At 39.7% G+C, this 25,969-nt stretch overlaps 7 protein-coding genes across 7 annotated transcripts; 3 read left to right on the top strand and 4 right to left on the bottom strand.

The window, feature by feature from the left end:
- Positions 1-10: 10 nt before the first annotated feature.
- LOC136260710 (U3 small nucleolar RNA-associated protein 15 homolog) lies at positions 11-2,873 on the bottom strand. Its single transcript, XM_066054547.1, has 12 exons — positions 2,738-2,873; positions 2,596-2,688; positions 2,418-2,549; positions 1,566-1,618; positions 1,212-1,519; positions 1,025-1,160; positions 888-972; positions 670-837; positions 521-622; positions 343-473; positions 229-287; positions 11-175 (listed from the first exon to the last, which is right to left on the bottom strand). Exons 1-12 carry the CDS (start codon positions 2,840-2,842, stop codon positions 21-23), a joined length of 1,527 nt encoding a protein of 508 aa, XP_065910619.1. The 5' UTR covers positions 2,843-2,873; the 3' UTR covers positions 11-20.
- LOC136260725 (vacuolar protein sorting-associated protein 28 homolog) lies at positions 2,846-3,667 on the bottom strand. The gene has a single exon (XM_066054569.1). The coding sequence runs from the start codon at positions 3,600-3,602 to the stop codon at positions 2,943-2,945; it is 660 nt and encodes a 219-aa protein (XP_065910641.1). The 5' UTR covers positions 3,603-3,667; the 3' UTR covers positions 2,846-2,942.
- Positions 3,637-18,899, top strand: LOC136260703 (threonine--tRNA ligase 1, cytoplasmic-like). The gene is made up of 20 exons (XM_066054537.1): positions 3,637-3,819; positions 3,878-3,959; positions 4,009-4,108; positions 16,188-16,303; positions 16,359-16,488; positions 16,534-16,651; positions 16,704-16,768; positions 16,820-16,898; positions 16,950-17,096; positions 17,156-17,254; positions 17,308-17,403; positions 17,454-17,524; positions 17,580-17,742; positions 17,792-17,929; positions 17,978-18,055; positions 18,104-18,204; positions 18,257-18,364; positions 18,413-18,485; positions 18,538-18,652; positions 18,701-18,899. The coding sequence occupies exons 1-20, from the start codon at positions 3,679-3,681 to the stop codon at positions 18,850-18,852; spliced, it is 2,172 nt and encodes a 723-aa protein (XP_065910609.1). The 5' UTR covers positions 3,637-3,678; the 3' UTR covers positions 18,853-18,899.
- Positions 18,900-19,340: 441 nt separating this feature from the next.
- On the top strand, positions 19,341-20,644 carry LOC136260727 (COMM domain-containing protein 10-like). Its single transcript, XM_066054571.1, has 8 exons — positions 19,341-19,470; positions 19,515-19,605; positions 19,650-19,760; positions 19,808-19,879; positions 19,935-20,018; positions 20,078-20,182; positions 20,439-20,498; positions 20,553-20,644. Exons 1-8 carry the CDS (start codon positions 19,442-19,444, stop codon positions 20,589-20,591), a joined length of 591 nt encoding a protein of 196 aa, XP_065910643.1. The 5' UTR covers positions 19,341-19,441; the 3' UTR covers positions 20,592-20,644.
- On the bottom strand, positions 20,589-22,130 carry LOC136260715 (uncharacterized). The gene is made up of 4 exons (XM_066054554.1): positions 21,665-22,130; positions 21,457-21,615; positions 20,955-21,410; positions 20,589-20,901 (listed from the first exon to the last, which is right to left on the bottom strand). Exons 1-4 carry the CDS (start codon positions 22,056-22,058, stop codon positions 20,642-20,644), a joined length of 1,269 nt encoding a protein of 422 aa, XP_065910626.1. The 5' UTR covers positions 22,059-22,130; the 3' UTR covers positions 20,589-20,641.
- Positions 21,952-23,211, top strand: LOC136260728 (tumor necrosis factor alpha-induced protein 8-like). Its single transcript, XM_066054573.1, has 2 exons — positions 21,952-22,185; positions 22,477-23,211. Coding segments are annotated over exons 1-2 (567 nt in total). The 5' UTR covers positions 21,952-22,184; the 3' UTR covers positions 23,043-23,211.
- On the bottom strand, positions 23,131-25,898 carry LOC136260716 (protein dead ringer homolog). Its single transcript, XM_066054556.1, has 7 exons — positions 25,741-25,898; positions 25,375-25,597; positions 25,114-25,186; positions 24,920-25,014; positions 24,775-24,863; positions 24,073-24,683; positions 23,131-23,453 (listed from the first exon to the last, which is right to left on the bottom strand). The coding sequence occupies exons 2-7, from the start codon at positions 25,588-25,590 to the stop codon at positions 23,308-23,310; spliced, it is 1,230 nt and encodes a 409-aa protein (XP_065910628.1). The 5' UTR covers positions 25,591-25,597; positions 25,741-25,898; the 3' UTR covers positions 23,131-23,307.
- Positions 25,899-25,969: the final 71 nt, after the last annotated feature.

The following is a 25,969-nucleotide window of genomic DNA, read 5'->3' as shown; positions in this document are numbered from 1 at the left end:
TGCAAATGTGTTCATTAGAATTAATTAATTGTTGATGCAGCCATTATCATGTCAATAGCTCCTAAAAGTTCAAGAGACTTCCTTTGAAGCCGCAACTCAAGGTCTACTTTGACTTTGACAGTCTTTAACACTGCTTCACTACCACTTCCTTTGTCCACAGCTGGTCCATATATATCTGTTGTAATGGGGAAACACCTAAAGCAGCAGTAACCTAGCTCAATAACTCACCTAGTACCATCAGTAATACATCACTAAGGAAATTTGAATATCTTGGGTTTAACATGAACCTGTCATTGTTACAACATCAACGGTGCAATGTCCTAATTGTAGTGTACCACTGACTTGCATAAATATTGCAACAATGGTAGTAGCTGCTCTTCACTCCTACCTGATACAGCAGTGCGTAGTCCACCTCTTCTTGATAATTCTTGTAATAAACTATACACTAGTACACCTCTGTTCTTAGCATTAGACTATGTGGATGGACATGTGAACAACATACAAGATTACACCACTGAACCTTTAACACTGAATCCAGAGCATCATGATACTTGAATTTCTTCAAATAATTCTCATATGGTTTAAGATGCTTTCGACGTTTGTTCTCCACGGTGAGTACATCCTATGGGGTAACTTTTACAGCTAGAATGTTACATGATGGTGGTGTACCCCTGTTGGCTTATAGTGCATGCCACGCATGAAATATTTGTAGTTTCCTATCCTAGCTCTCTTGACAGCAGAGGGAACTAAATCATCATCATCATCGTGCTTGTTCTTCATGCACTTGATGGAGAGGAGCTTGTTAGCCATCCCAACCACAAGGTGACTATCGGTAGGCTAGGAACATTGTCACACAATAGCAGACAACTAAATGGAGCAATACGTACAGATATTGCCATACTTAGTATGGCAGCAGGATAACTCATACTAGACTTGACGTGATAATCCTCCATGGAATACACTTTCACTTGCCTACATGTCAACCATTAATAATATTTTGACAACTATTATGATATATTATTACCTATCAAGACCTGCTGACAGTAGCCTTCTATATGAACCATCAAAACATAATGATGTAATAGTTTTTTGATGATTAGAGAAACTAGCCAGCAGTCTACCACCAGCTAGTATGTCCCATACCTTAACTACATTATTACCTACAACAGTAAAGACTGAACAATGAGATGTACAGTAGCTATATCTCATACCAGCAGTAAAGCATATTCCACCTGATGGATGTACCAGTAGGAACTCCAGTGGGGAACCATGACACATGGACTGTACACAATCGCCACTTCTTATATCCCATAATTTTACCAGGTGGTCATACGAACCAGTGAACCACAATGATGGATCAACACGACTGATCCCTCCAACCCTCACATAGTCAGCATGTCCCCGCATGGTTAACAAACTATTGTCAGTGGTAGCCAAGTCCCAACATCGAACTGTTGTATCGTCAGAACAAGACATCAACTTCAAACCATCCAATGAAAAACAAGTATAATGAACTGCCCTATAAAAGATAGTAAAACGCTAATATATCAGTTCACAGTTCTCACTTTTTATGTTCTTTACACTGACGTAATATGTCGCGACTACCAATATCAAATACCTGTGTGTTACAAACAATGAACTTAATCTACAAAAGAATTCTAGGTGAGTAAATGGATGAATAGTCAGGTAATACCGTATATGCAAATAATGCACCTATCAATGTAATGCCCGACTACCACTAATACAGGCTGAGGGTGGGGAAAGGTCGGGGATGGTGGGGGAACTGATCGCTACATTTCCTCGACATAGTGGGATTTGTCTTCACTAAAGAAATTTATTCAGATAGCAAAGGTGTGTGCTTTCAGTTTAGGAAGTGTCTCTGGTGCTAGTTATTACGTTCGTACTAGAATCCACTCAAACAAACTCATCACTAGACTAATGCCACATGACTGTTCGAGACTTAGTCGGGGTTTACGTTGCTAGTACTTCCCCAGTAGGTGGGGAATTGTAATTTTCAATGATGCAAATCCCCACCTCAGCCTGTATAGTGGTAGTTGGGGATTACATTGATAGGTGCATAAATGGTGCACTGATGTATCAGCAATATTACCGTAGGGCAGAAATTTTCATGGCATTAAATTTTCGTGGATTGCCAAAATGCAGTAATTTTCGTGGAACAATTTTTTGTGGTTGATACATCAATCTTGATCCACACAATTTGTGCATGGGCATTAATATATTTCAATTTTGTGGATAAAAAGTCCACAAAATTTGTAAAATTTCTTGTCTTAACAAGAGCTTTTGGTATCAGTATAGATATAGCAAAATAGGAGAATGCAAAATTTGAGGCTGTCTAACACTGCAGTGACAAACTGTAGTACAGTGCCTATCAGCCGAGTCATTGGCTCAACACAAACCTTGACATTTCCTTGTTCTTCTCCAGCTACTAGCAATTTCCCATCTCTTCTAAATTGTGCACTATAAGCTGACTCGTGGAATCTTGAAATGCTCTTCTTCACTAAATTTGTTGAACAACTATAAACATTAACCTAGCGGGAGCTGTAGGAGAGTGAAATGTGGCTATTCAACACTCACCTTACTACCGCTTGTAACTACGTAGTCGTGAGGTTCACTCGGAGAGAAATTAACTGAAGTAACAACAGAATGTTCTTTACAAGTGAGTGGAAACTGCAATGACAATTGCATAACTTCACACGCAACATCTTCGTTAATATACCTGATATTTTCCCCAGTGCTTTTCTTCTGCATTTTCCGTTTTTTGAACTTTAGGAAATTGTTTTATATGCAACGATCTAAACGAATATGCTTCCTCGTGTGCCATCGATTCATACAAAACCCACAATCAATAGATTTGACAAAACCCACAATCAAATACAACTCACATTCTATGCACACATAATTATAAAAAATTGTTTGCTTCGTCATCCCAGAAATTTATTGAACTCGTTATAAGCTCCTTCAATATCAAATACCATTTGTCTAGCCTGATCAGCATTAAGCTCATCACTGGCTGACATTCCCTTGAGTATGTCCAGCCATTGTTGGACCGCTTTACGTCCCTCGAAGTCTTTAGGAAGTGACCGCATTTTGTCCATGGCATCTAACAAGTCCTTTACATCAGGCTGCAACTGATCATTGGCCATTATGTCTAATCTTAGTTTGTCCAATAATGTGAGAAATATGGACACAACGTCCGCTATCAACCTGCTTTCGTTTCTGTTTTCTTCATGAATAGCCAACGGTTTACCATCTTTTATCCTTTGTACTGCAACTGAACATTCCATGTGATAACGACTAACAAATTCGTCAATTCCACTAAAAGAACTCTTCACCAACCCAAACGCACCCTTATATTGTTCCAGTAGTTTAGAACAGGCTTGATGGTAGTCCTTGGGTGCTACAGCATCTTTGATATAGGCTAATTCAAGCGCCTGAATAGTTTGTACGATCGAAAATAAATTTGCCCTGTTATCGAACGCTTCTCTCTCCCTTGAAGTTTGATACAGTTTCACCTCTTGATCCAGCTTGGCTTCATCTGGACCAGTCTCCTGTTGAGACGAACCGGCAAAAGTCATAGACATTTCTTCTCAGTTGACTTCTAAATATTCGAGCAACATTTTTCCTCAAACACGTGCGCATAACGTGCAGGAATATTGCATGCTTGGTTGTGGGCTAGGGAAGCTACGTGTCATCAGGCCCGCTGTACTTAAATCATTATTGTCAGTCTCGATATCAACCGTTTCTACTCGTTATTACTGTCAAGAGGACATGGCAGCGAAAACTGCTCATCCTTTAGAGGTGAGTAGGTCTACTCGAAGCGTGTTTAATAACCACATGTACAACTGTGGTGATATAGTTGGACCCTCCTCCAGCCTATTTGGCTGAACGCATTGCAATGTTTGACAAACTGAAGGCTCAATATGATGCAGAGCTAGCTGGTTAGTGATAACATATAAAAAGATGTAATGTTATACTTGTCTTGTATAGCTAAAGAACGTACACCTATCAAAATTACACTACGTGATGGAAAAATTGTTGATGGGAAGGCATGGGACACAACCCCTTACCAAGTGGCTGAGCAAATCAGGTATTTTTAGTGCGTATACTGCATCCGGCCTGCTTGAACTGTAATATCACAGTGACATGTACATTGCTGAAAATGTTCAAGATCAGTTTTCTTTTTTATTTTGATCATTGACTTTCACCAAAAAAATTGTCTTCAGGTTTCGCTATGTTTTTGTGTACTGTCTCATGCAACTTTGACTGTGCTAAGAAAATGGCTTGACTGTTGTCCATCATGTAAAATTGGCCTTGTTTGTTGACCCTAGCTTTGACTGATTGCAGATCGTAGTACAGTAGCTATTGGAGTGATACCCCCTTGATGGTTGGCATCAGAAGTGTTGTAAGCATTTTGAAACAAAGACAATTAAACCATTGGCCATGTTCCTTGAACTATATTACAAGTATTTCAAAAAATTTAAATTTATAACTAGAGTAGGGACCATAGCACATCGATAAAAAGTACTGAAACAAGCTGGAGTAGTGCACGATATTAAATCACAGTAAAACAATAAGAAGTGTTATATCCCTACTGTGCATTTCCATTATGGTATCTTGGAGCACAGTAGGGATATAATACTTATTATCGTTTTACTGTGATTTAATATCGCTCACTACTCCAGCTTGTTTCAATACTTTTTATCGATGGAAATGCACAGTAGGGTTATAACACTTCTTATTGTTTTACTGTGATTTAATATCATGCACTACTCCAGCTTGTTTCAGTACTTTTTATCAATGTGCTATGGTCCCTACTCTAGTTATAAATTCCAAATTTTTTGAAATACTTGTTTGTTAACTTTTTTTGTAAATAATATTATTATGATTGGTGACGCATACTGCATTTGAAGTGATGCTGTGCACCCCAGCTATATCGTCTGAATAGTGAAGTATCCATTACGTTTCGTTGTCAGCTATGTTCAACCCATTAGACAGCAGTACGAATCAAGAGCTGTTCGAAAAGCATCTCTGCAACCCACGCATACTGAAAGAAAGGGTTGGTGCCACGCACCCCAGTTATATAAATTATCGTCTGAAAAGTGAAGTATCCATTATGCTTTGTTGTTAGCTATGTTCAACCTGATACACAGCAGTACGAATCAAAAACTGTTTTAAAGACACCTCTGCAATCGAAGTAGCCACTATGAAAAATACGGATGATTTTCGTCACGAAGGGAAGCCATCACGTGCTACCACCAAATCGACACTTTTCGCTGTCAGCAAAGATGAATGGGACACAAAGGAGGACACTGGTAAGTCCATGAAGAATGCATTGTACGTACTGCAGTATGCCAAAAGGCACCTCTCGGGCTGAAGCGACGTTGAACAGTGAAAAAATCAACCCCGTAGCCTTAGCCGTTATCGAGTTGCGCTTGTCTGAAGGCATCAGGTAGTCAGTCAAGCAGTCAGTAGAAAATTCCGCTGAATATAAAAAAAATTAAAATTCCGTAGCAACTTGTTGAAAGTGTTTCGGGTCGATCTGAAAGCATTTTTGGGCTTAGTTTTACCTAACCAATACTACCTAATCGTCGTCTGAGGTTGTTTTTTGGGTGATGTTATTTCATGGGCTACGCCTACTCCTTTGTGGTCCCTACTATACACTACTGTCGTAGTGTATGATACTGTGTAGCCTAAAGGTTTTAAGGAGAGATATTTTCAAGGGCCAGATTTCCATTAAAAGAATTGTATGCAGTAAAATCTTTGAACACAGCTTAGCACCTATACATTTATTTACTTCATTTATGCCTGTTTTCGTTCCCGCTATGTGTTTCCATTTCTTGCACATATGCGTGTGCCCAAACTTCTTGTATTTGTTTTCACAATAGCATTCTTTACTGCTTCATTTGCTGTAACAATAGGAAGTGAGTGGTACAAAGTGTCATTCAGGTTAGGTTGGGTATTAATCTGTAACAGTGACATCAACCCTGGCACACATGAAAATGATGTTTACCACAGGTGTGGATGCTTGGGCATGGGGGACCTGACTTTGCTTGTCTCCTGAAGTGCTTCAGCAAGCCAGCAATTCACCATTGGCATTGTAAATAGTAACTTCCTGTATCAATTTCAGTTTAGCGGGAAACTTTCATGGTTTGGCTTGAATTTGCAAACTCTTTTGTCCATTGAAACCTTTCCTGTGTATGGCACATCACCTAATGATTTTCTAGTAGGATAATTATTTGTGTACGAAACATCATCTTTTTCCACTTAAGCTGCCTATCAAAATTTCAAGGATAAAAATTTTGTGGACAGCCAGGCAACTATGAATCTGCAAAACAGTTGCAGAAAAAGATCTGCAAGTGTATGTGGTAGTTGGTTAATGTCTTCGACAGTCACAGAGAATTCTGCAATGACTTACTGCAAGGTTTGCCATTTATTTTTTGTATGATGCAACATGTTGGGATGATGTAATTATAACTTTGTTATTGTACCACTCCTTCATCCTGTGGTTTGTTGATCAGCAAAAAGTTTCTGATGCAAGCTCAAAAAATGTGGTTGCATACATTATAATTGATGATTTGACGAGGCCTGATGAGCAGATTTTACACTGGTAATTTCTTCATTTATGCACAATTACAGCAAGTTAGTACAATTAGAAAGTTTGCCATAAGAGGGTGCTGCGTGTTCCAGATCCTTTGCTGCCATCTCACAAATTTAACCTGCTACTCAGAAGGCACTCTGAGTAGTGTAACATATACTGGGGGGGAGGGGGGTTTGAGCAGTATAACATATGCTCATCTTAACTTCATCCCCCCAAGCCCTCATCGAATCATATATTATATTTCTCGAAATTTGCTGCATGTAACACTGGTAGATTTTAAAGCCCATTAACTCACAGACTGATTCCGTATTATGGTAGGGTGATGTAGTTGCAATATTGATCAATTATCTTCGTAACCCAACTCACAAACTGTAATTCGGAAATTGGCACTGACTAGTGCCATCAATAAGGCTAGCAAGTCGTTCAAAGACATCTCTTCTCTGTCTTAAGCTCCTTGCCCCTTCAGCAAGGTCAACACTGTTGTCACATCCCATGTGGTGGAGTATTGGTCTCAAGTTGTAAGTGCCCTTCATTAGCCTTGAGGTAAGGGGGTGTTGGCCGATTGGAGTGTTTTCAAGGTGTTGTGGTCATGAAGACTGCTGACCCGATAGATCACATGAAACAAGATCCACTTCCTGTTCACTACACCAAACACTCCACCTTGACCATCCTGACTGGTAGGTGGCATCTGTCCTTTACTCCATCCCACCAACAAGAGGTCGGAAGCTTCCTTTGAAACTCCTGTTGCTGTGTGGTGTTCCCTGACACTCTGCAAGTGACTATAGTCATAAAATGTTCTTTCTCCACCAGTGGGTAGAATTGATTAAGTGGGTCTCTTAGTAGGTGTCTGTGGTTTGGAAGTAGCATAGGAATCCACTAGGTTCTCCATCAGGGTTAGAAACCAGGCCTGGGAATGCCACCATGCTACAATTATTGTGATGGTGCACTCTTCCCAACGGATCTTCTACAGAACCTCCCTATCAAACACAAAAGGGAGGAAAGGTGTACCTTTCAGTGGTTTCCTGGAAGGCATTCGTCCCTTGTGCAAATGGGTCTGGTTTCCAACTGATGACTCTAGAAATTGATGGTTGAACCTGGTTGCAAATAGGTCCACTTGGCAAATGTTTTGTATTCTCAGGAATATTTGCTTGTGGAGCATCCACTCTGCTAATGTTTCCATCCGTCTGAATTCCAGGTCTGCTGTAGTATTCAGGATACTTGGTAGGTGATCAGCTGTTAGGAGGAGGATGTCCTTCTGGGGACGCCACTGCCACAGATGATAGACTTGGGAGAGACAAGTTCAAGGAATGTGTCCCCCATCCTGTTCTCGTATGCTACTGAAGAACGTTGTCCATTTTAAGAACTTGGATGTTGCTTTGATATTTGACAAATGCCTTGATTGCAAATGTTACTGCTATAGGCAGTTTTTGTGCAATTTCTTCTGTTGCACTGACCGGTGACCTCCAGTTTGGTGCCCATTGCACACTGCCCCCTCAGTGAGGCATTGGGACTGTATTATCAGATCTGGTGATGTCTCATCCATTCCTGCAATGCAGCTGGTGGATCCACCATGTCTTTTCACCCCAAGAGTCTTGGTTCAATGTCACTGGTGACTTGAAGGATCCTAAAACTTTTTCAGTGTCCTGGACTCCTGATTGACTCAGAAGCTATGAAACTTCTTCGCCTGCCAGTTAAACTGATCACCAACAACTGTAGCCAGGTACTGTTGAAGGATGTTTTGACAGCACTCAGTAATAGGCAGATTGTCAGCAGCTTACCCAGAAATATTACCTGCACCCCTTCACCTTCGGCATCTTCAACACCAATTGATCCAGATACACGATCTAGTGGGTTAGTTGACTTGAGAATGTTGATGGTGAACCCCAATTGTTCTAACATAGTGCATCTGTTGTACTAGGGGTACTAAGATATCGTCCAGATAAATAACTGTTCTCAGTCCCTGAAAATGTAGGTAGGGCATGACTGGCCTCAGTACCTTCGTGAAAATTCTTGGTGCACTGAATGGCAGACAGGTGAACTTGAATGTGGTTCCCTCCCACATGAAGCTCAAAAATTTCCTGTGCTGCCTTGTTATGGAAACTGAGAGATAGGCATCCTTTAGGTTCACCGTACACATCCAATTCCTTTCCTCAACAACTCCTTGACCTTGACTATCTCTTCCATCTTGAAATGACGGTTCTCCATAAAATGATTTAGTGGCTTCAAATTCATTACTGGGCATAATGACCTGTCTTTCTTCAGAATCACGAACAACCTACTGGTGAAATGGTCTATCATACACTATAATAGTAGTGTATAGTAGGGACCACAAAGCAGTAGACATGGCCCACGAAATAACATCACCCAAAAAACAGCCTCAATTTTCCCAGACGACAATGAGGCAGTATTGGTTAAGTAAAACTAAGCCCAAACAAGCTTTCAGATCGATCCGAAACACTTTCAACAAGTTGCTACGGAATTTAAATTTTTTTTATTCAACGGAATTTTCTACTGACTGCTTGACTGACTGATGCCTTCAAACAAGCATAACTCGATAACGGCTAAGGCTACGGGGTTGATTTTTTCACTGTTCGACGTCACTTCAGCCCGAGAGGTGCCTTTTGGCATACCGCAGTACGTACAATGCATTCTTCATGGACTTACCAGTGTCCTCCTTTGTGTCCCATTCATCATTGCTGATAGCGAAAAGTGTCGATTTGGTGGTAGCACGTGATGGCTTCCCTTCGTAACGAAAATCATCCGTATTTTTCATAGTGGCTACTTCGATTGCAGAGGTGTCTTTAAAACAGTTTTTGATTCGTACTGCTGTGTATCAGGTTGAACATAGCTAACAACAAAGTATAAAAGATACTTCACTTTTCAGACGATAATTTATATAACTGGGGTGCGTGGCACCAACCCTTTCTTTCAGTATGCGTGGATTGCAGAATGCTTTTCGAACAGCTCTTGATTCGTACTGCTGTCTAATGGGTATAGCTGACAACGAAACGTAATGGATACTTCACTTTTCAGACGATATAGCTGGGGTGTGCGGCGTCATTTCAAATGCAGTATGCATCACCAATCATAATAATATTTTATTATTTACAAAAAAGTTAACAAACAAGTATTTCAAAAAAATTGGAATTTATAACTAGAGTAGGGACCATAGCACATTGATAAAAAGTACTGAAACAAGCTGGAAGTAGTGCATGATATAAAATCACAGTAAAACAATAAGAAGTTTTAATATCGTGCACTACTCCAGCTTGTTTCAGTACTTTTTATTGATGTGCTATGGTCCCTACTCTAATTATAAATTCCAATTTTTTTTTAAATATACATGGTAGTACCACTACTATGGCCTACTTTACTTACAGAGCCGGGATTTCTGCATTTGTTACCTGCCATTCCTTCTGAGAACTTGCTTTTGACAACATTGGTCCAATCTGGAAGGCTGGGGCTGCTAGTGTTTCGCTGTCTTGGGTGGGTGGCTTGGCTTGTAATGTTTGAGGGACTGGTAGTTGTATTGCTGATGTTTGTTGGGGGTACTGGCAGTTGTTGTACAGCTTTGTCTGGCACTAGAATCCCATTGTTGCCATATTTGTCAGGAACACCTTTGGACAAAAAAATCTTCAGGTCAGTTTGTTCTTCTGTGCGGGCCCATTTCCTGGGATTGAGAGACCTTAGCTCGTCTTCGATATCTTGGATACTTTTTCCCAAGAATAACAGTTTATCTTTCCTGTCCTAGGGATTTGAGTTCAGGGTTCAGTCTAGCCCAAGCAACTTTCCGTCTTTCCAGCGATACGGAGTGTGATATGCTCCCCGAAAGAACCAGTAGTGTCTGGATCACCACCTTCAGTTGGTCTATATGTAGTTCCTCATCTGGGTTAAGCAGGTGAGCCTACAAGGAGGTGAGCAGGCCTGCAACCTCTAGGATCATTCCTGTAGGTTAAACATTGTCATCTCAAAATGAGGATCCTTGTCCTTCTGTCTGTCATGAGCAATGATGCGTTCTTTTAGAGATGTCCCAGTCTTCCTCTTTTTGGTAAGAGAAGATCAAACATCTAAAGCATGCACTCCATCAGTAGTGTCATCTTCCCTTATAGTAGATAAAGGAAATGATTTTGTCAACATGGAGATCAAGCATCTCAGTTGGATGTTATCTGGTGATCTTAGTGCCAAGAAAAGTGACCAGTTTACACATCCTCAAGAAATTTGAGCTTGTGGTAATTTTATTGGGGAGTGTATTTTTCACATGAAACATAGGAGGTTGTTCACACATCATAGTACCTCAAAGTTAATGACAATACACACATTTTTATGTGTATGTTAAAGCATTGCCGCAAGTTTTCACCTCGTGCTTTATTAGCATCTCAGTTGTTAACGTAAGTGGATAAGTCCTGGAGATATTATGGAAATACTTCACCATGTATCAGAATAGAATCGATTGTGGGGTGTGACCAAAACCTACCAAAATACACAATGAGCATCTATTATGCCAAACTATGGTGAACTACGCATGAGATACTTTGTTAAACTAGTTTGTGTGCATTCAACTCGTGCAACGCATGTTAATTACGAGCCCTAGTGTATGGTGAGCTACACGACTAGAAAGTTCCATAAATCATTTAAAGCATTGCTGCGAGTGCTACATGAAAAATAAAGCATGAGGCGTGCAACATAACAGCAATGTTACCTTCTCCCACCCATCATCAAAGTATTTACGTATGTCTATAAAAGCAATCCAGTGGTAGAACTCCTATTGGCTCAGTGTGGATAGCCTTCACCGGTTTGGGTGATTAGTTGTACTGGTGTGAGTGTTGCGGGCTATTAGCCTACACTAAAGCACATGGGCAACTGTGCTTTATTGCAGGCTTGTTGTAATTACCCACCAAAAGTAATCAGTACAATTACAATTACTTTTTGAAGCCAATCTAATGATTACAATTACTTCAGTATGTAAAATAATGATTAATAATTACAAATACTTTTCAATTAGTACTGTACTTTGGTGTACAACTATAACTTACAATTCTCCAGCATTAATCTTAAGGTATATTCACTGTTCAAACTTACATCTGTTTGGTCTGAGAACATTGCCACTATGGCTGAATACACACTCAAACGGTGCAAATATTGCTGGAACTCCCAGCTATTCTTTGCTATTGTACTTAAAATGAAGTATTTATTTGCTTTTATCTTCCAAAATTTAAAGGGCTTTCATCCTTTGTAAACTCTGTGTCATCTAGATATGTTTAAATTCATATTGAACATTATGTACCCCATGGGTATATACTGTACATAAAATGTTTAACTATGTAGTCAACAAATACATGACATATATTGTCAATAATTTATTGTAGCTACATGGGCCACATGTTATACACATGGGATTGTGTACATAGTATAGTCAAGTTATGGAGTAGTACTTTTATATAGCATAACTTTGATTACTTAAATTTAATTACATAATGATTATTGACTGTACAGCTAATTACAATTACCATTACTTTTATGCTCAGTGAGCAGTTACAATTACAATTACTTGAAAATTGCTAATGATTAGTAATTAATTGCAATTACGATTACAATTACAACAAGCCTGCTTTATTTCCCACAAAGAGTGCTTTATTGTAATAAAGCACTCTTTGGGGCAATAAAGCACTGTTTGCCCTAAAGTGTACTTTATGAAATTTAAAGTACGCTTTCCCTTTGATCTCACCCATGCAAAGTTCTATAAAGTCTTCAAAATAGTAATGATTAGAATTGCAGACAGCAATAAGTAAACCTAATCTTACAGACTTGAAAATGGTAATTACATAAACAGATAATTTCAATAATTTTTCTTATTGGAGTACATCAGTACCATGATTTGAGGTCATACTTGTGTGTCAAATTTTGATCCTGAAATGAATAACTGCTGCAAATCTCTAGGAAAATTTGAAGGCACATCAATCACTACTCCCCTGTTGGGGGGGGAGGGTTCATGCACTTTTGTTGAACGAAAAGTATACACTTTCTGAAAGAATATAGCAGCGTTTTTCCTAAATACTGTAAGGTTTGTCCTTAAATAATTCTGCAGCAGTTTCCAAAAGAACATTTTCAACATTTCCATTATCAATGCCAAGAGTATTACAGACTCTCAGTGCGATTTCTGATGATATTTGCATTTTTTCACTCAGTACTTGGTGGAGTAAACTCTCAAGAAAGCTTCTACAGTTTAAAAATCCTTTAGCTGCCTCAACTTCTACCTGAAATAGTACATACCCATTACTTCACATTAGTATACCAACCTTCAACACCTTTATACATCACTCCTTCTCCCTGATAAGCTGCTCTTTTTCTTCACTAACATTCTCTTTTTCCATGATCAATTTATTCTTCTCATCTATCACAAGTTCATACAGTCAAACAATCTCGTCATGTTCGCCCATCTCTCAGTAGTACTAACTCAAAAATTACAGTCGAACACTGGTTGCTATTTATACATGAAGTGGGTTGCTCTTTATGGTACAAGCATTTATCCATGCATCCATATAAAAGTAATGCACTCCTACAAAACAGGAATAGGTCATGACTTGTACCATATGAAAAATCAATCATCATCCTATCAGCTCAAGAAAGCATTGATGAAGTAATGCCATTGTCTTGTATATGATTTTCATTTTTTGTTGGCAATCTCTATAGCTATAGCTGTATACTCTTTTACTCACATTGTTATTTATTTTCTGCGTAATGACCAATACTTGCAACATAATTTAAAACACTATACTGTAATAATTATAGACATTTAAAATACAACAGTATAATAAGACATTAACCAATTAAATGCAATTGTTTGATAGTAATTAGCCATGCTATCGCATGCTGCTGAGCCATTGGACAAACAGTGATTTAGGTCTTCAGGGTGTGCCTGAAATTCAGATGACAGTCACATGGCAAACCAACGTACACCTTATAACCCAGGTACTGGCAGAGGAGTGTCTAGTAGGAATCCTGCAGCAAAGTAGTACAGCTCTATAAGTTCTAAAAATAGAATCCTGCACCCACGTCTCTTTATGGCGTCCTCTGATGAAGCATGGCAGGCTTTTGGTGAAGAAGGCTCTAAGTCTAAGGTGTTTGCATTTCCAATTTCTGAGGGTCAGGTAATTTAGGGTCTTGGCAATGCTTTAATCATTTGAATTCCGAGAGCCTATATTTAGGCTTTGATGCATACTAAAATAATTACATTGCTTACCATGAACTTTCTGATAAAATTGCACCAAGCATTGATGAATATTTTTTTTGAATACATGACTGTTCTACTTATGCATCCTTTAAGTCCAAGGTTCACATCCAGCCTTTAGCCTGCATTTGATCTTTTGATAATGTATTCCTGACCCCTCCTTTGTTTTTGAATAAAGCAGATTGGTAGTTTCAGGTTTGCCATATCCATACTTCTTCACTACCAGTACTGGTCTTGGTAAGGTGAAGTCAACACCACTACTCCTTTCTAAAGAAGGCTCTGGACTTCCCCCTCCACTAGCAGAGCCCGCTCCTCAGAGATTACTGTTGTAGATATCTGGAAGGGAAGCTTGGCTCGCTCAGATGTGATAGCCCTGTACCACTTGCAGGATCCAGGAAGGGTCTGATGTTATTTGTTTCCAGGTGTCTAAACAACAGGACACTTTCTGCTGGAAAAGTGGAAATGATTGGTTGGGGCGCTTGATTTAAGAGGGGTTGTGATCTATATTTCTTTTGATTACAGTTTGGACCTTGTTTCTTGCTATAGGTTTTTTTTGCATTGGAATTGTATCTATTTCTTGTCGTGGCATTGCTTCCCCTTGCTGCTGTGCTGAGCCTTGGGATAAAAAAAAAACGACAGAGTTCATTAAAGGTCACACTTGAATGATCTCTTTTGTGGTTGGATCCTTCACTCACCACTTTTGCTAGTGCTTTATCAATGTCAGTTTTCTTTGATGCTTTCTTTAGAAAGCCTGGGCTGAATAAGTTGTCCTTCCTATTGTCATAGGACTCTTTTGCAAGAGAGATTTTATACCAAGCTGTCTTCCTCTGCTTGATGGTTATTGCTTGGGAAATGCTACCCACTTGCACTAAGCTCTCTGGAGCAAATCAACCATCTACTTTACTGTAGGTTTCATGTCTGGCCTGATGAGATTGGAACACAAACAGGTGAGAGGGGCTGTAATTGTCATTTTCTGATCCAAAGTGAGGTCTTTGTCTTTATTGGAGAGCTGTTCCTCCACCTCTGGATCCAACTTAATTATTGGATCACATTGAGGTTTTGGGAAGTCTGCCAGCTGTTTTTATCCTTCAGACATGATTTAAAATGTTTCTCGTGACGGAACTTAGTCATGGAAGCAGGGGCTCCCGTGACTCCTCATTGTTAATCTTCAGGTCAGGCTGTTAGTCTCCATCATAGGTCCCTTTACTTGTTGGGAATACTGTCCCACCAATTGAGGTGGCCTCTTGTGTGCCGAGTTGTGATTGTGGATTTATCCACAGGAAGGGAAGGGCAAACACAGAAACTATGGCATAGGGAGCGGACAGTCCCATTTAGAGCAGAAAATGTCCACAATGGGTTGGAAACATCCCTGTGAAAAGCCCACTGTTCCCAGACGCTGTAGAATATCTGCTCTTTTCGCCAGATCTCTGAATGAAGCCTCCAGGTAGCTGTCCTGGAACTCTGCCATCTGATTTTAAACTGCAGACCTCTCTGCTATCAGGTGCTGGAGTTCCTGGTACCTAGGGGGCTGGGTGTTGTTGCTACCATTTTGGCTAATAATCCAGTCATATCTGAGTCTGATTTGCATTCCAATGTGAACCCTAGGATTATACTGTTTGGGCTGGCTGTAGATTGTTAACCACAAGAAAATTTTCCCTAGCCATAACCACCATGTTGAAACATATGTCTCACAGCTGTAGCTTCAATGATGACACACAATGGAAGACACTACATAGTGTCCTACTACACAAAGTGGATCCCATGACCTTCTCACAATGTAGTTTTAAAGTATGTGTTTGTCTCAAGACTATCGAAACCATTCAGTCATCTTTCCTTCATTGGTCCCTCATCATGTTCACGGTTTCCATCTTGAATGAACACTCATCATAAACTGATCCAATGGCCTTAAGTTGATCACAGGTTTAAATGAACTGTCCTGGAAATTATAAATATCCTGTCGAGGATCCACCTTTACTGCTCCCTTGGACATATCCCAGAAGTATGTATGTATCTCTGTAAGGTGACTTATTAACTTGGCATGTTTGTTGAGTAGATCTGTTTACAAGCATCACAGTATTCTCTCAACTATTGGATGCCACAACAACATGTATGCAGCAAAAGAAATACCAGGACTTTATACATGTGCAATGCATACTGGATATGAGACTAGTTTCCCTACTTTTTGTTTAATGCTTTTACAGTATCCACAACTATGGTGATGTAGTGGAAACTGATATTTTGATTTTACTATGTTACATAAAATTGTTAATCAGTTTTTCTGACAAGCTCACAGCTTGTTAGAATTCTTTGTACAAGTTGTAATATCTCTGTTTGCTACAGCAAAGGCCTGGCTGACAATACAGTTGTTGCTAAAGTCAACGGGGTTATTTGGGACCTTGATCGACCACTAGAAGAGGATTGCTCTGTTGAACTGCTCAATTTCGATGATGAGGAAGGTACAGTGTGGTGTTCTGTGTGTCACCTGTGACATTACAGTACCATTGTCACCAGGACGGAAGGTATTCTGGCACTCCAGTGCTCACATATTGGGTGAGGCCATGGAGCGTCACTATGGTGGTCATCTTTGTTATGGACCACCAGTCAGTGATGGCTACTATTACGACATGTTTCTCACAGACAGGTTATTCCCCTTATGTTAAACATGTGATCACAAGCTCAAATGCAGGCAGGTGTCAAGCAACGACTTCCCTCAAGTTGAGACACTCTGTAAATCTGTTTGCAAAGAGAAGCAACCTTTTGTTCGTTTAGAAATGAAGAAAGAAGATTTGCTGGAAATGTTTAAGGTTCTGGTGCTTGTGATCATTGAATCATGTATATGACAATGTACACTTTCAGTACAACAAATTTAAACTGCGTATTCTCAACGAACGGGTCAAAACTCCAACCACTACAGTATACAGGTTAGTATTGTATTGTGTTAGATGTGTGGTCATAGTAAAGGTGTGTGGTAGGTGTGGTCCTCTAATTGACCTCTGTATGGGACCACATGTGAGACATACTGGTAAAGTGAAGGCTCTTACCATCACTAAGGTATCCAATTGCTTATTAACTGGGTGGAATTTATGATATTGTGTAACATAGAATTCTGCCACTTATTGGGAGGGAAAGGCAGATGCTGAATCACTGCAGAGAATATATGGGATATCATTTCCAGACAGTAAGCAACTGAAGGAATGGAAGCACTTACAAGAAGAAGCTGCAAAACGAGACCACCGAAAGATTGGCAGGGTATGGTACTAGCTAATGTATAAAAATTGTGTTTAATTTACAGCTGGACAATCATGAAGGATCAAGAGTTGTTTTTCTTTCATGATCTAAGCCCTGGTAGTTGTTTCTTTCTTCCTTACGGAGCTCATGTCTACAACACCCTTATCAATTACATCAAGGTAACCAATAGTGTTAGTATATAGTTGCTACTAGTGGTGATTGTTATTTTCAGTCGGAATATCGGAAACGTGGTTTTCAAGAGGTGGTATCACCTAATGTTTACAACAGCAAGTTGTGGATCACATCTGGCCACTGGCAACACTATGCTGTAAGGGGATCATTTGTAGTCATGGTGATTTGCATCGTGTGATCCAAAAGGAGAACATGTTCCAGTTTGAAGTAGAGAAAGAAAAGTTTGCGCTGAAGCCAATGAACTGTCCAGGTCACTGGTATGTCTCTTAAGTTATTATTTTTAACCTGTCCATGTGTGTTATGGTGTTGTAGTTTAATGTTTGATCATCGTCCACGCTCATGGCGGGAATTGCCACTGCGTATGGCAGACTTTGGAGTGCTTCACCGTAATGAGTTGTCTGGTGCTCTCACTGGATTGACCAGGGTCCGCCGTTTCCAGCAAGATGATGCTCACATTTTCTGTACTCCAGACCAGGTATTTAGGTTTATTTCACAGTATTTTGTTATGTTTATTATGTCATTAGATAACCAGTGAGATTAAAGGCTGTCTGGACTTTCTGGATGCTGTCTACACTACGTTTGGCTTCTCTTACATACTACACCTCTCCACTCGCCCTGAGAAGTATATGGGCGAACTGGAAATGTGGGAAATTGCTGAGAAGGTACTATATCAATGTACAGTAAGTCTCTGTGATCAGCGTTCTATGTAGCAATTGGAAGAGTCACTCAACACGTTTGGGAAACCATGGAAATTAAACCCAGGAGATGGAGCTTTCTATGGTCCTAAGGTGTAGTGGGATCTGTTATCAATAATTAGTCAATTGGTATTGTATCAGATTGACATAATCATTTTTGATGCTCTCAAGAGACCACACCAGTGTGCTACCATTCAGTTAGACTTTCAGTTGCCAGAGAGGTTCAATCTCACTTATGCGACGTAAGATTGATAGGGTATCTCTCTCAGTGATAACTGGTGTATGTTGTTGTAGTGGGCATGACTCTGAAGAGCGAAAGAGACCGGTCATAATCCACAGGGCCATCCTAGGCTCTGTTGAACGTATGATTGCTGTACTAACTGAGAGTTGTGGTGGGAAATGGTAAAGAGATAACTTTGTATCACTGTTTTCAAGTACTGTTTGCTGTAGGCCATTTTGGTTGTCTCCCAAGCAAATAATGGTTGTACCAGTATCACCCAAGGTTGATGACTATGCTAATACAGTTAGTGTTAATGTGAGCTACAATACTACCTGCACACTTGCTCTTCCTGCAGGTGTGCAAACAACTACTGGAGGCTGGATTTCAAGTAGAGACAGACTTAGCTCCTGGGGACACCATGAACAAGAAAATACGAAATGCTCAACTCAGCCAATTTAACTTCATACTTGGTATGTAGACTGTATTTCCATGGCTACCTTAATACATTAGTCTACTAGTGGTGGGTGAGAAGGAAGAAGGTAACCACTCAGTCAATGTCCGCACCCGAGACAATAAAGTACATGGTGAGGTGAAGGTGGACACTCTCATCACCAAACTGCAGAAACTCAAGGATGTTAAAGCTGTTACTGATGATGGAGCTCTAGACTGAAACATCATTATTTTCTGTTATGATCAATGTCTGGTTAAATATCATAATTATGTTTGAGTGGGCTATAGATAATAATTGCAGTTGCCACTAGCTGAAATCATTTGTACCCTAATTACTGGTATATACAGGTCATGCATAGCTTTAAGTTACTTTTATCACAACAGTACTGTGTGATAATATATCATACTTCATAGTGAGGAAACCACAGAAACGAAAAAAATGCCATAATTGTTACCTTGTGAATGTCAAAATGGAAGACGGGCGGATCCAGACTTAAAAAGGGGATTCCACTTTGGAATTGCAACTTCAGCCTAGCTGTAAGTTGAAGACCAAAAAAAATGGTCATCACCTGCTGATAATAGCTGCCCCTCACCAACTATATTTTCTTAGATATATAGCTTGCTACACTGCTCCTCAAAAGACTTATCTCGATTTGACTGCTCTATTAGAGTATCTCGAGTAAGAGAGGCTCTTTCAAAAGGGGGGTTGAACCGCCCCTGGAAGGCTTTTGTCAGTTTATCAGCGTGAGCCCCGCTGGCACGTGACTTCAAACAAACTTTATCTAACGCGCACTTCAAAGTTTCAGGAGATGGCAGAACTATTTCAAGCTACAGCGAGGTTAGTTGTTAACTTCTATACTTGTTTAGCATCATGAAACGTAGCGTAAAGAGAGCGGTGATGCTTATTAATGACATGGATCCCGGCAAGTTTCCTCGCTTGTTGTCCAGAGTGTTGCAAAAACTCCACCTAAAGGCAAGCCAGACTTGTCCCTGTGTAATGCTAACTATAAGTTACAGGACGAAAGAGCATTTAGTACTGAAGAAGAGCAAAAACTTCAAGCTGCATTAGAATTAGAGGCTAAAGATTTGGAGCTGGTATTAGACACGATAGCATTTATATTAGAACAGGTGACTAGTGATAAAATAGTATCACTTGTAGTGGAGTTATGTTGTAGGCTGCCTACCATCTTGCTAAACCTTCACTACTTGGGCAGCAGTTGAAAGAAGCTGGGTTGAATGAGGATAAGGTATCCACCTGTACATATTGGTTACCCCCTGAGTCAAGCAGTGTGTATGTTGAAGGTGACAATATTTGTACAAGGATGGACAGGCTATGGCAAAGGTGTTGTGGAGAAGCTACAAAACCGAACCTTCTATCCTAAACAAGTTAGTGTGCACAACACATACTGTATATTGCTATAACATTGTTGTATTATTGTGGTCAGCTGGAAAAGGTTAACTGGCAAATGGGACTACAGATGGCACAAGCTGCAAGTACAAAGATGAAAGTACCAAATGCATTATTCGAACTAGTGGTACATGATAAGGAGGTGTGTTAGTAGTAGCAAAGTTACTATTGTTCCAGCAACCAGATACACCTAGCCAGGACTATTCCAGCTATGTATCAATGTAGGTAGGGAAGTTCCAAGGTATGGGGTAGGTATACTTTGGTTTACATATGTAAGTAAATGGCATCGGTGGCGAGTAGTAGTATCAAGCTGAGATTCCTACTGTTCTATTTACTGGAATAATAGCAACAATGTAACAATACTGTATTGTGAATAAACTTGATATAATATTCTATAGCAAACTGATAGCATATTATTGGATTTTACTCATGAGGAACTATACAAATTCTACCAACAGGTATGGTAACTATTTAAGTTGGCTAAAAGTGAAATATACTATTTGTTGTGCTAGTTGGAAGTGGTGCAAACTCAATTGGATTCACTGAGCTGAACATTCAATATAAACTTATACTTTTTTAAAATTCCAAAATAAATTTATATTTACATTGGTGCGTTAACAAGGATATCTTCAGCAAGGTTAGGTAATTGTTGGCATAAAGGTTCAATGTTACAAGGATGGCCCTCCCTGATGTATCGCAGGCAGCGATGCTTTAATGACTGTACTTCATTGCAATGGGAGAAAGAAAGTAGACCTCTAATATTTTCACTGTTAATATTATCATCGACCACGTTCAGACTCAACTCTTGTAAGTTTGCAATAGTGAATGTTTCACTTAGTGCACACAAAGTTGGTGCAGACTCTGTTCAAAAATAATGTAGCAACATTTATTTGTGACGTCATCTTGATACTTACCTATACTAACCATGATATTTCCTGTGTACAAATAATGAATGAATTCACTGAATGAATTTCCTGTAATGTCTGACACAATCAACAGCTGTGCAACATGTGTAGGTAAAGTTACTTCACTCGGTAACACAGGGATCTCATAGCTGACAGCCTGTATAAATGGTGATATAGAGAAATTGACAATTGATAGTAATGGATTGATACTTGCTGCCCTCAAGTTCACAGCTCTAGCAGACCCACTAACTTGTAATACTATCATTGAGTTAGTTCTCACATTACATGAGTTAAGGGTAACATCATTAGATAATGTTTGATCATTTAATATCAGTGTTTGGTTACTGACTGATATTCCTTTCAATATGGCTATCTTGTATTTGACACTTCTGACCAATTCATCTGGGTAGCACCAGATAATCATACACCCATCTTCATGGGTGTGTAGTGAAACTGGAAATGGCACTGCAACAACATTATCATCACTTTCTGTCAACATGATAGCAAATACCTGTTGTGTTGTATAGTAAATGTGTCATTTGTGGACAGCATGTTACTAGGAGGGCACGACTTGCATACAACACAATCCCATCTTGGAAAACAAAACACACATCAGATGTGACATGGCTACTATCATTGAAGTTAGCAAGAAACATGTTACCAAGGCTACCTATAAATATTATGTGGGTAATAGCGCATTCTAAGGACACCAATAATACCATGAATGATTGGATCACTTGTGGGAGCATCTACCCTTTGGCTTTGCCTTGTTGTCAACACGTCATCCGGAGGATAGTTTAAAGCTGGCAGTCTTGCTCCACGAGATGTAGCCGCACCGTGGAGGCTGATGTTATATTCTCCATACCTAAGACGGTTTACCGTGGACGAGGCTGTAGTAACAGAAAGTGGATCTGTGTCAGCAGTAACCTGGCTGGATCTGCCACGGGAAACTAGGGCTGCTGAGGTGGGTGGAGTTCTCGTGTTGTTCAGACGTTGTAGTTTCCTGAAATATACTTCCCGTGTTGTATCCGTGATCGGTCCATCCGGTCTAAATCCGTGTTCCCTAAGACGTCGTCGAAGCTCATTGTCATTTATTAAGACAAAACTTGCCATAGACCCTTATTAAACGCGCAGGCGGAACCAGGATATTACCGTATAATTTTGTTGCACGACGACTAGACCACACCGGGACGAAACAGTTCTTCATTGTTCAAATAGACAGTATATCAGCCCCTTACAAGTGAGTGTAGTAAATTGACGTACTCTCTTCTGTTGTATGGGTATACTTAATGTATATCGCACTTGTGTTGTGTGTTTGACAAGAATGAAGATAGCGATAATCGTTTGGTGTGGGCAACCTATCAATAACTGTCAGTGACACTTTTGTTAACAACTAGGGTACCTGTGATGGGCATTGTTCATATTAACAACATAATGTTTAACAGCCACGTAAATGTGTTTTGGTTAATTATATTTTATTGTCCCCAATAATTATGTATTTGCATACAATCAAACCTATCCTCTAACACAGTGGCGGAGGCGGGGTTCAACTCGCGATCACTTGGCATGCAAATACAGAAGAAAGTGTTTGGCAAACTTGCAAGCAAAGGAGTTGTGAAAGCATTGATTGATGATGACTCAGGGATACTGTTGGATTTGTTACACAAGCTGGCGGCAAAAGAAATGGATCAGAAACGAGCACAAAAATTAATCAAAGATCTTATCAAGATAGTAATCAAGGTTGGCCTGCTCTACCGTAATCACCAATTCAATGACACAGAACTTGCAATTGGGCTGAAGTTTAAAATGAAGTTGCGGAACATAGCATTGACAGTAATCAGTTTCCACGAAGTGGCTTTCTCCTATGATAAGGGCTTCTTGGTGGGAGCGATCAATGATTTAGCAAAACTATTACATGACCTGGTGGAAAGACACTTGACAGCCAAGTCACATACAAGAATCAATAATGTTATCAGTTTTTTTACAGTAGGTGACGTATTGGACAAAGTGTTCATGACAGATGGAGTGTACAACGATATGCTACCTCAAGTATCAGAAATATTTGGTAGAGTTGTGGATCAGGAATGGTCCGTGTAAATTTTGTTTTATTTTCATTGACTTGAGAGAGAAATGCTATATTATAATTGTAATGATCTTCACACATTATTTTAATATCTAAACAGTATCCATCACTGATTCCATTTATTTAACATGCTGCAAGTGATTTTTTTGTTTTTAACAAAAAAAAAATTGCTCAATAAACACACTATGTTTTAAAATACACACAATTCATTGTAGTCTGTTTTCTTCACACGTACTCCACACTCGTAATGATGACATCAACAATAGACAGATAAAAGTGCTACCGCCGGTTATTGTTATTAGTGTTTTGTTGTGGTGCTTGTCTTACACTACCTGTTGCTTTAAGTACACCTTCATACATGACTCCATTGACTGTTATCTGTACAGAGACCGACGAGTTGCTACCTCTCCAGACACTGTATGGCCCTACAACACGAAAACCACAACTCAACAACATACACACGCAAATAAGGCTATTGCGACTACAAGTTTTCAAAGCACAACACTTTGATTCAATAACTTACTTAATTACCGTGAAATCTAAATTAATATTTACACAATTACAACAATTACTGGGTATAAAATTAATTATCTGTGTTTTATCTGCATCAGTGAGGGCTACAGTGACCACTCCAAGACATATCCCATAGTTCAGTACATCTGGAGGATTAGCTGCCACAGAACTTCCCATTATCCCATTACAAAAGTAAACTATTACCAGAGGCCTCCTGGTAAGACTACATTCACACACACATCAAGATCTATGGGCATGGCCATTACCCTACAATGCACACAGTTTACTTTACAAGCCACTGGAATCCCACATTGGATAGATGTGAATATGATATGATCAGTTGAAATATGGGATTGGATGTTGAACACTGGGAAGTAGCTACTTGTAGAGAAACAGACTATTTATGTCTGATAACACAATAATAGAGTATTTAATTGCTGCTAATTTCACCAGTCAATTACAATTAATCATGTTTCAATCATTATATATGTCAAGTAGGATTGAAACTTGACACTATTGTATGTTACATACCTGGTGTTAGGTTTATATGCATGGATGGTAGAGAGTGGCTATTCTCCAGTGCTGCTCTTTTAGGTGATGGGGGTTGAGTATCTGTGTCCACTCCACCATTAAAATGGGGCACAACTTGTTGGGGGGTTACGGGAGTTGTTGCTACTGTATGATTCAGCGAGGGTGATGGCACTTTAGTCACAGTATGTGACGGTACCGCTGCAGCCGCCGCTGCTGGCATCATCAATGGTACAGGAGAATTACCACCAGCTACTTGAACTAGCTGTGGAGTTGTGATGTGCTGGGTAAGTGCCATTGGCGGTGCTTTCCCAGGAGTTGTCAGTATTATTCCACCAGGATATGATGGTACAGCTCCATGTGGTAAACTTATTGCTGTTGGTGAGGCTAACAGTTGGATTGGAGCACTAGTGACAAGTGGTGATCTTACTGATCCTAACTCTGCAGTTCTCATGATGGCCATTTCTGGCGAGTGAATTATTAGTTGACCAGGTATCTTATCTAGTTCACTAGGTCTTCGCTCTCTTTTATTGTTATCTATGGCTGTCTGCAGATCAGTAGGTTTGGAAAAGCCTTCTGACTCGCATTCATAAGCATAGAGGTACTTCACATACCTAAAAGTAAAGACAACAAAAGTGTTTCAACTTCTTTGGCAAAGAAGCCTAGTTAGACAAGTATCAAAAAACACAAAACATTTTCACTAACTGTGTTCTTAAGGTAAAAGCTGCACTTGTGATGGAAGAAGGTAACTGAAGATCTTTGGCAATATCACGCCACGCTTTTCTGTTGATAACCTGAATTCATACAAGTGTATTCAGATGACTTGCCATATCCCATGCAGTAATCCCACCTCTAATAAGCCTCCCTTTGCAACAACATGCTGATATAGTTTATAGAGGTCAAGAGGTTGCTTCGCCATTATCGGTATTCTTGTGATCGGTGTACCTATGAAACATGTCAGATAAAATCGCACATTTTCATGCCATACAAAAACATGCTTTAATGTTTCAGAAGATAAAGTGATCAATGTAATTTTCACCTTACCATTTTGCTGCATGTAAGCAAAAAGGCTGTCAAGGAATTCTTTTCTACCAGGCTCTTGAGATAAGGTGTACAGCTATATGAGAGGGGATGGACATATTAACACTTCTATATTGTCTGCACTGCACACAAAGAAACAGTATAAATATCTATCCACAATTTAATTCTGTTACCCGATCACCATGCACATCAATGCAATTGTGTGTGTCAATATAGACAAACAATTTGAGGCAAGACAGCCACATGCTAAATTACTCAGCTCACCTCTTTGAACTGATCTTCATATGTCCACCCTCTCTGGACCTCACCAGTACTGCTGGAGCTACTGTGGGAGCTTGACGATGCATAGCTGTGTGTATGTGTGTGTTGTTCCTCATACACCAGGCCTTGTCCATTGTGCTCAATTGGACTATCCTCCAGAGGAGACATCACATCTTCACTAACTATCTGATAGCAGGTCGTGGTGCCCTCTTCACTCATTTTTCACCTGCAATGATAAGACCACCCTGTATAGCTAACCAGTTTACAGCTATGCTCATGCATAAAGCATACACAATTGTATTAACTAAGACAGCAGAAAAGCATGAATACCCTTTCGATAGCTAGCTATACAACAATATTATTACTAACCGTCACGATCGCAGGGGACACACAATTTACTCAGGCGAGAGATATATAGCAGATGGCTCACTTAGGGGCGAGGAACGATCACAGCTGGTGTATCAGCAGATATAAATGTGTATCGCAACAGTAAAGCTTTATGAAGCCCACCAAGTCTCGAGCCATCCCATAAACACGTCCTGCCTACATTCTTTGTCAAAATTGAAACGATTGTCTATAATTTTTTGTTATCATTCCT

The sequence above is a fragment of the Dysidea avara genome, chromosome 7 (assembly GCF_963678975.1).
Source record: "Dysidea avara chromosome 7, odDysAvar1.4, whole genome shotgun sequence".
NCBI classification, from domain to species: Eukaryota; Metazoa; Porifera; class Demospongiae; order Dictyoceratida; family Dysideidae; genus Dysidea; species Dysidea avara.
Note: the sequence above shows the minus strand (reverse complement) of the source record. Positions and strands in the feature narration are given on the sequence as shown.

Excerpts from the sequence above, each read along its gene's own strand:
- LOC136260703 (XM_066054537.1), top strand. The coding sequence starts at position 3,679 with ATGCTTGGTTGTGGGCTAGGGAAGCTACGTGTCATCAGGCCCGCTGTA. Across the intron at positions 16,769-16,819 it reads CCAACCACTACAGTATACAG|GTGTGGTCCTCTAATTGACC; the intron begins GTTAGTATTGTA and ends GGTGTGTGGTAG. Across the intron at positions 18,365-18,412 it reads GAGAGTTGTGGTGGGAAATG|GCCATTTTGGTTGTCTCCCA; the intron begins GTAAAGAGATAA and ends TGTTTGCTGTAG.
- LOC136260716 (XM_066054556.1), bottom strand. The coding sequence starts at position 25,590 with ATGAGTGAAGAGGGCACCACGACCTGCTATCAGATAGTTAGTGAAGAT. Across the intron at positions 25,187-25,374 it reads ATGAAGATCAGTTCAAAGAG|CTGTACACCTTATCTCAAGA; the intron begins GTGAGCTGAGTA and ends CCTCTCATATAG. Across the intron at positions 24,684-24,774 it reads GCTTTTACCTTAAGAACACA|GTATGTGAAGTACCTCTATG; the intron begins GTTAGTGAAAAT and ends CTTTACTTTTAG.
- LOC136260715 (XM_066054554.1), bottom strand. The coding sequence starts at position 22,058 with ATGGCAAGTTTTGTCTTAATAAATGACAATGAGCTTCGACGACGTCTT. Across the intron at positions 21,616-21,664 it reads AAGTGATCCAATCATTCATG|GTAGCCTTGGTAACATGTTT; the intron begins GTATTATTGGTG and ends TAATATTTATAG. Across the intron at positions 21,411-21,456 it reads TTTACTATACAACACAACAG|TGCCATTTCCAGTTTCACTA; the intron begins GTATTTGCTATC and ends ATGTTGTTGCAG.
- LOC136260725 (XM_066054569.1), bottom strand. The coding sequence starts at position 3,602 with ATGTCTATGACTTTTGCCGGTTCGTCTCAACAGGAGACTGGTCCAGAT.
- LOC136260727 (XM_066054571.1), top strand. The coding sequence starts at position 19,442 with ATGGCAGAACTATTTCAAGCTACAGCGAG. Across the intron at positions 19,471-19,514 it reads CTATTTCAAGCTACAGCGAG|CGTAAAGAGAGCGGTGATGC; the intron begins GTTAGTTGTTAA and ends CATGAAACGTAG. Across the intron at positions 19,606-19,649 it reads TGCAAAAACTCCACCTAAAG|GACGAAAGAGCATTTAGTAC; the intron begins GCAAGCCAGACT and ends TATAAGTTACAG.
- LOC136260710 (XM_066054547.1), bottom strand. The coding sequence starts at position 2,842 with ATGGCACACGAGGAAGCATATTCGTTTAGATCGTTGCATATAAAACAA. Across the intron at positions 838-887 it reads TACTAAGTATGGCAATATCT|CCTACCGATAGTCACCTTGT; the intron begins GTACGTATTGCT and ends CAATGTTCCTAG. Across the intron at positions 623-669 it reads TGCACTATAAGCCAACAGGG|GATGTACTCACCGTGGAGAA; the intron begins GTACACCACCAT and ends GTTACCCCATAG.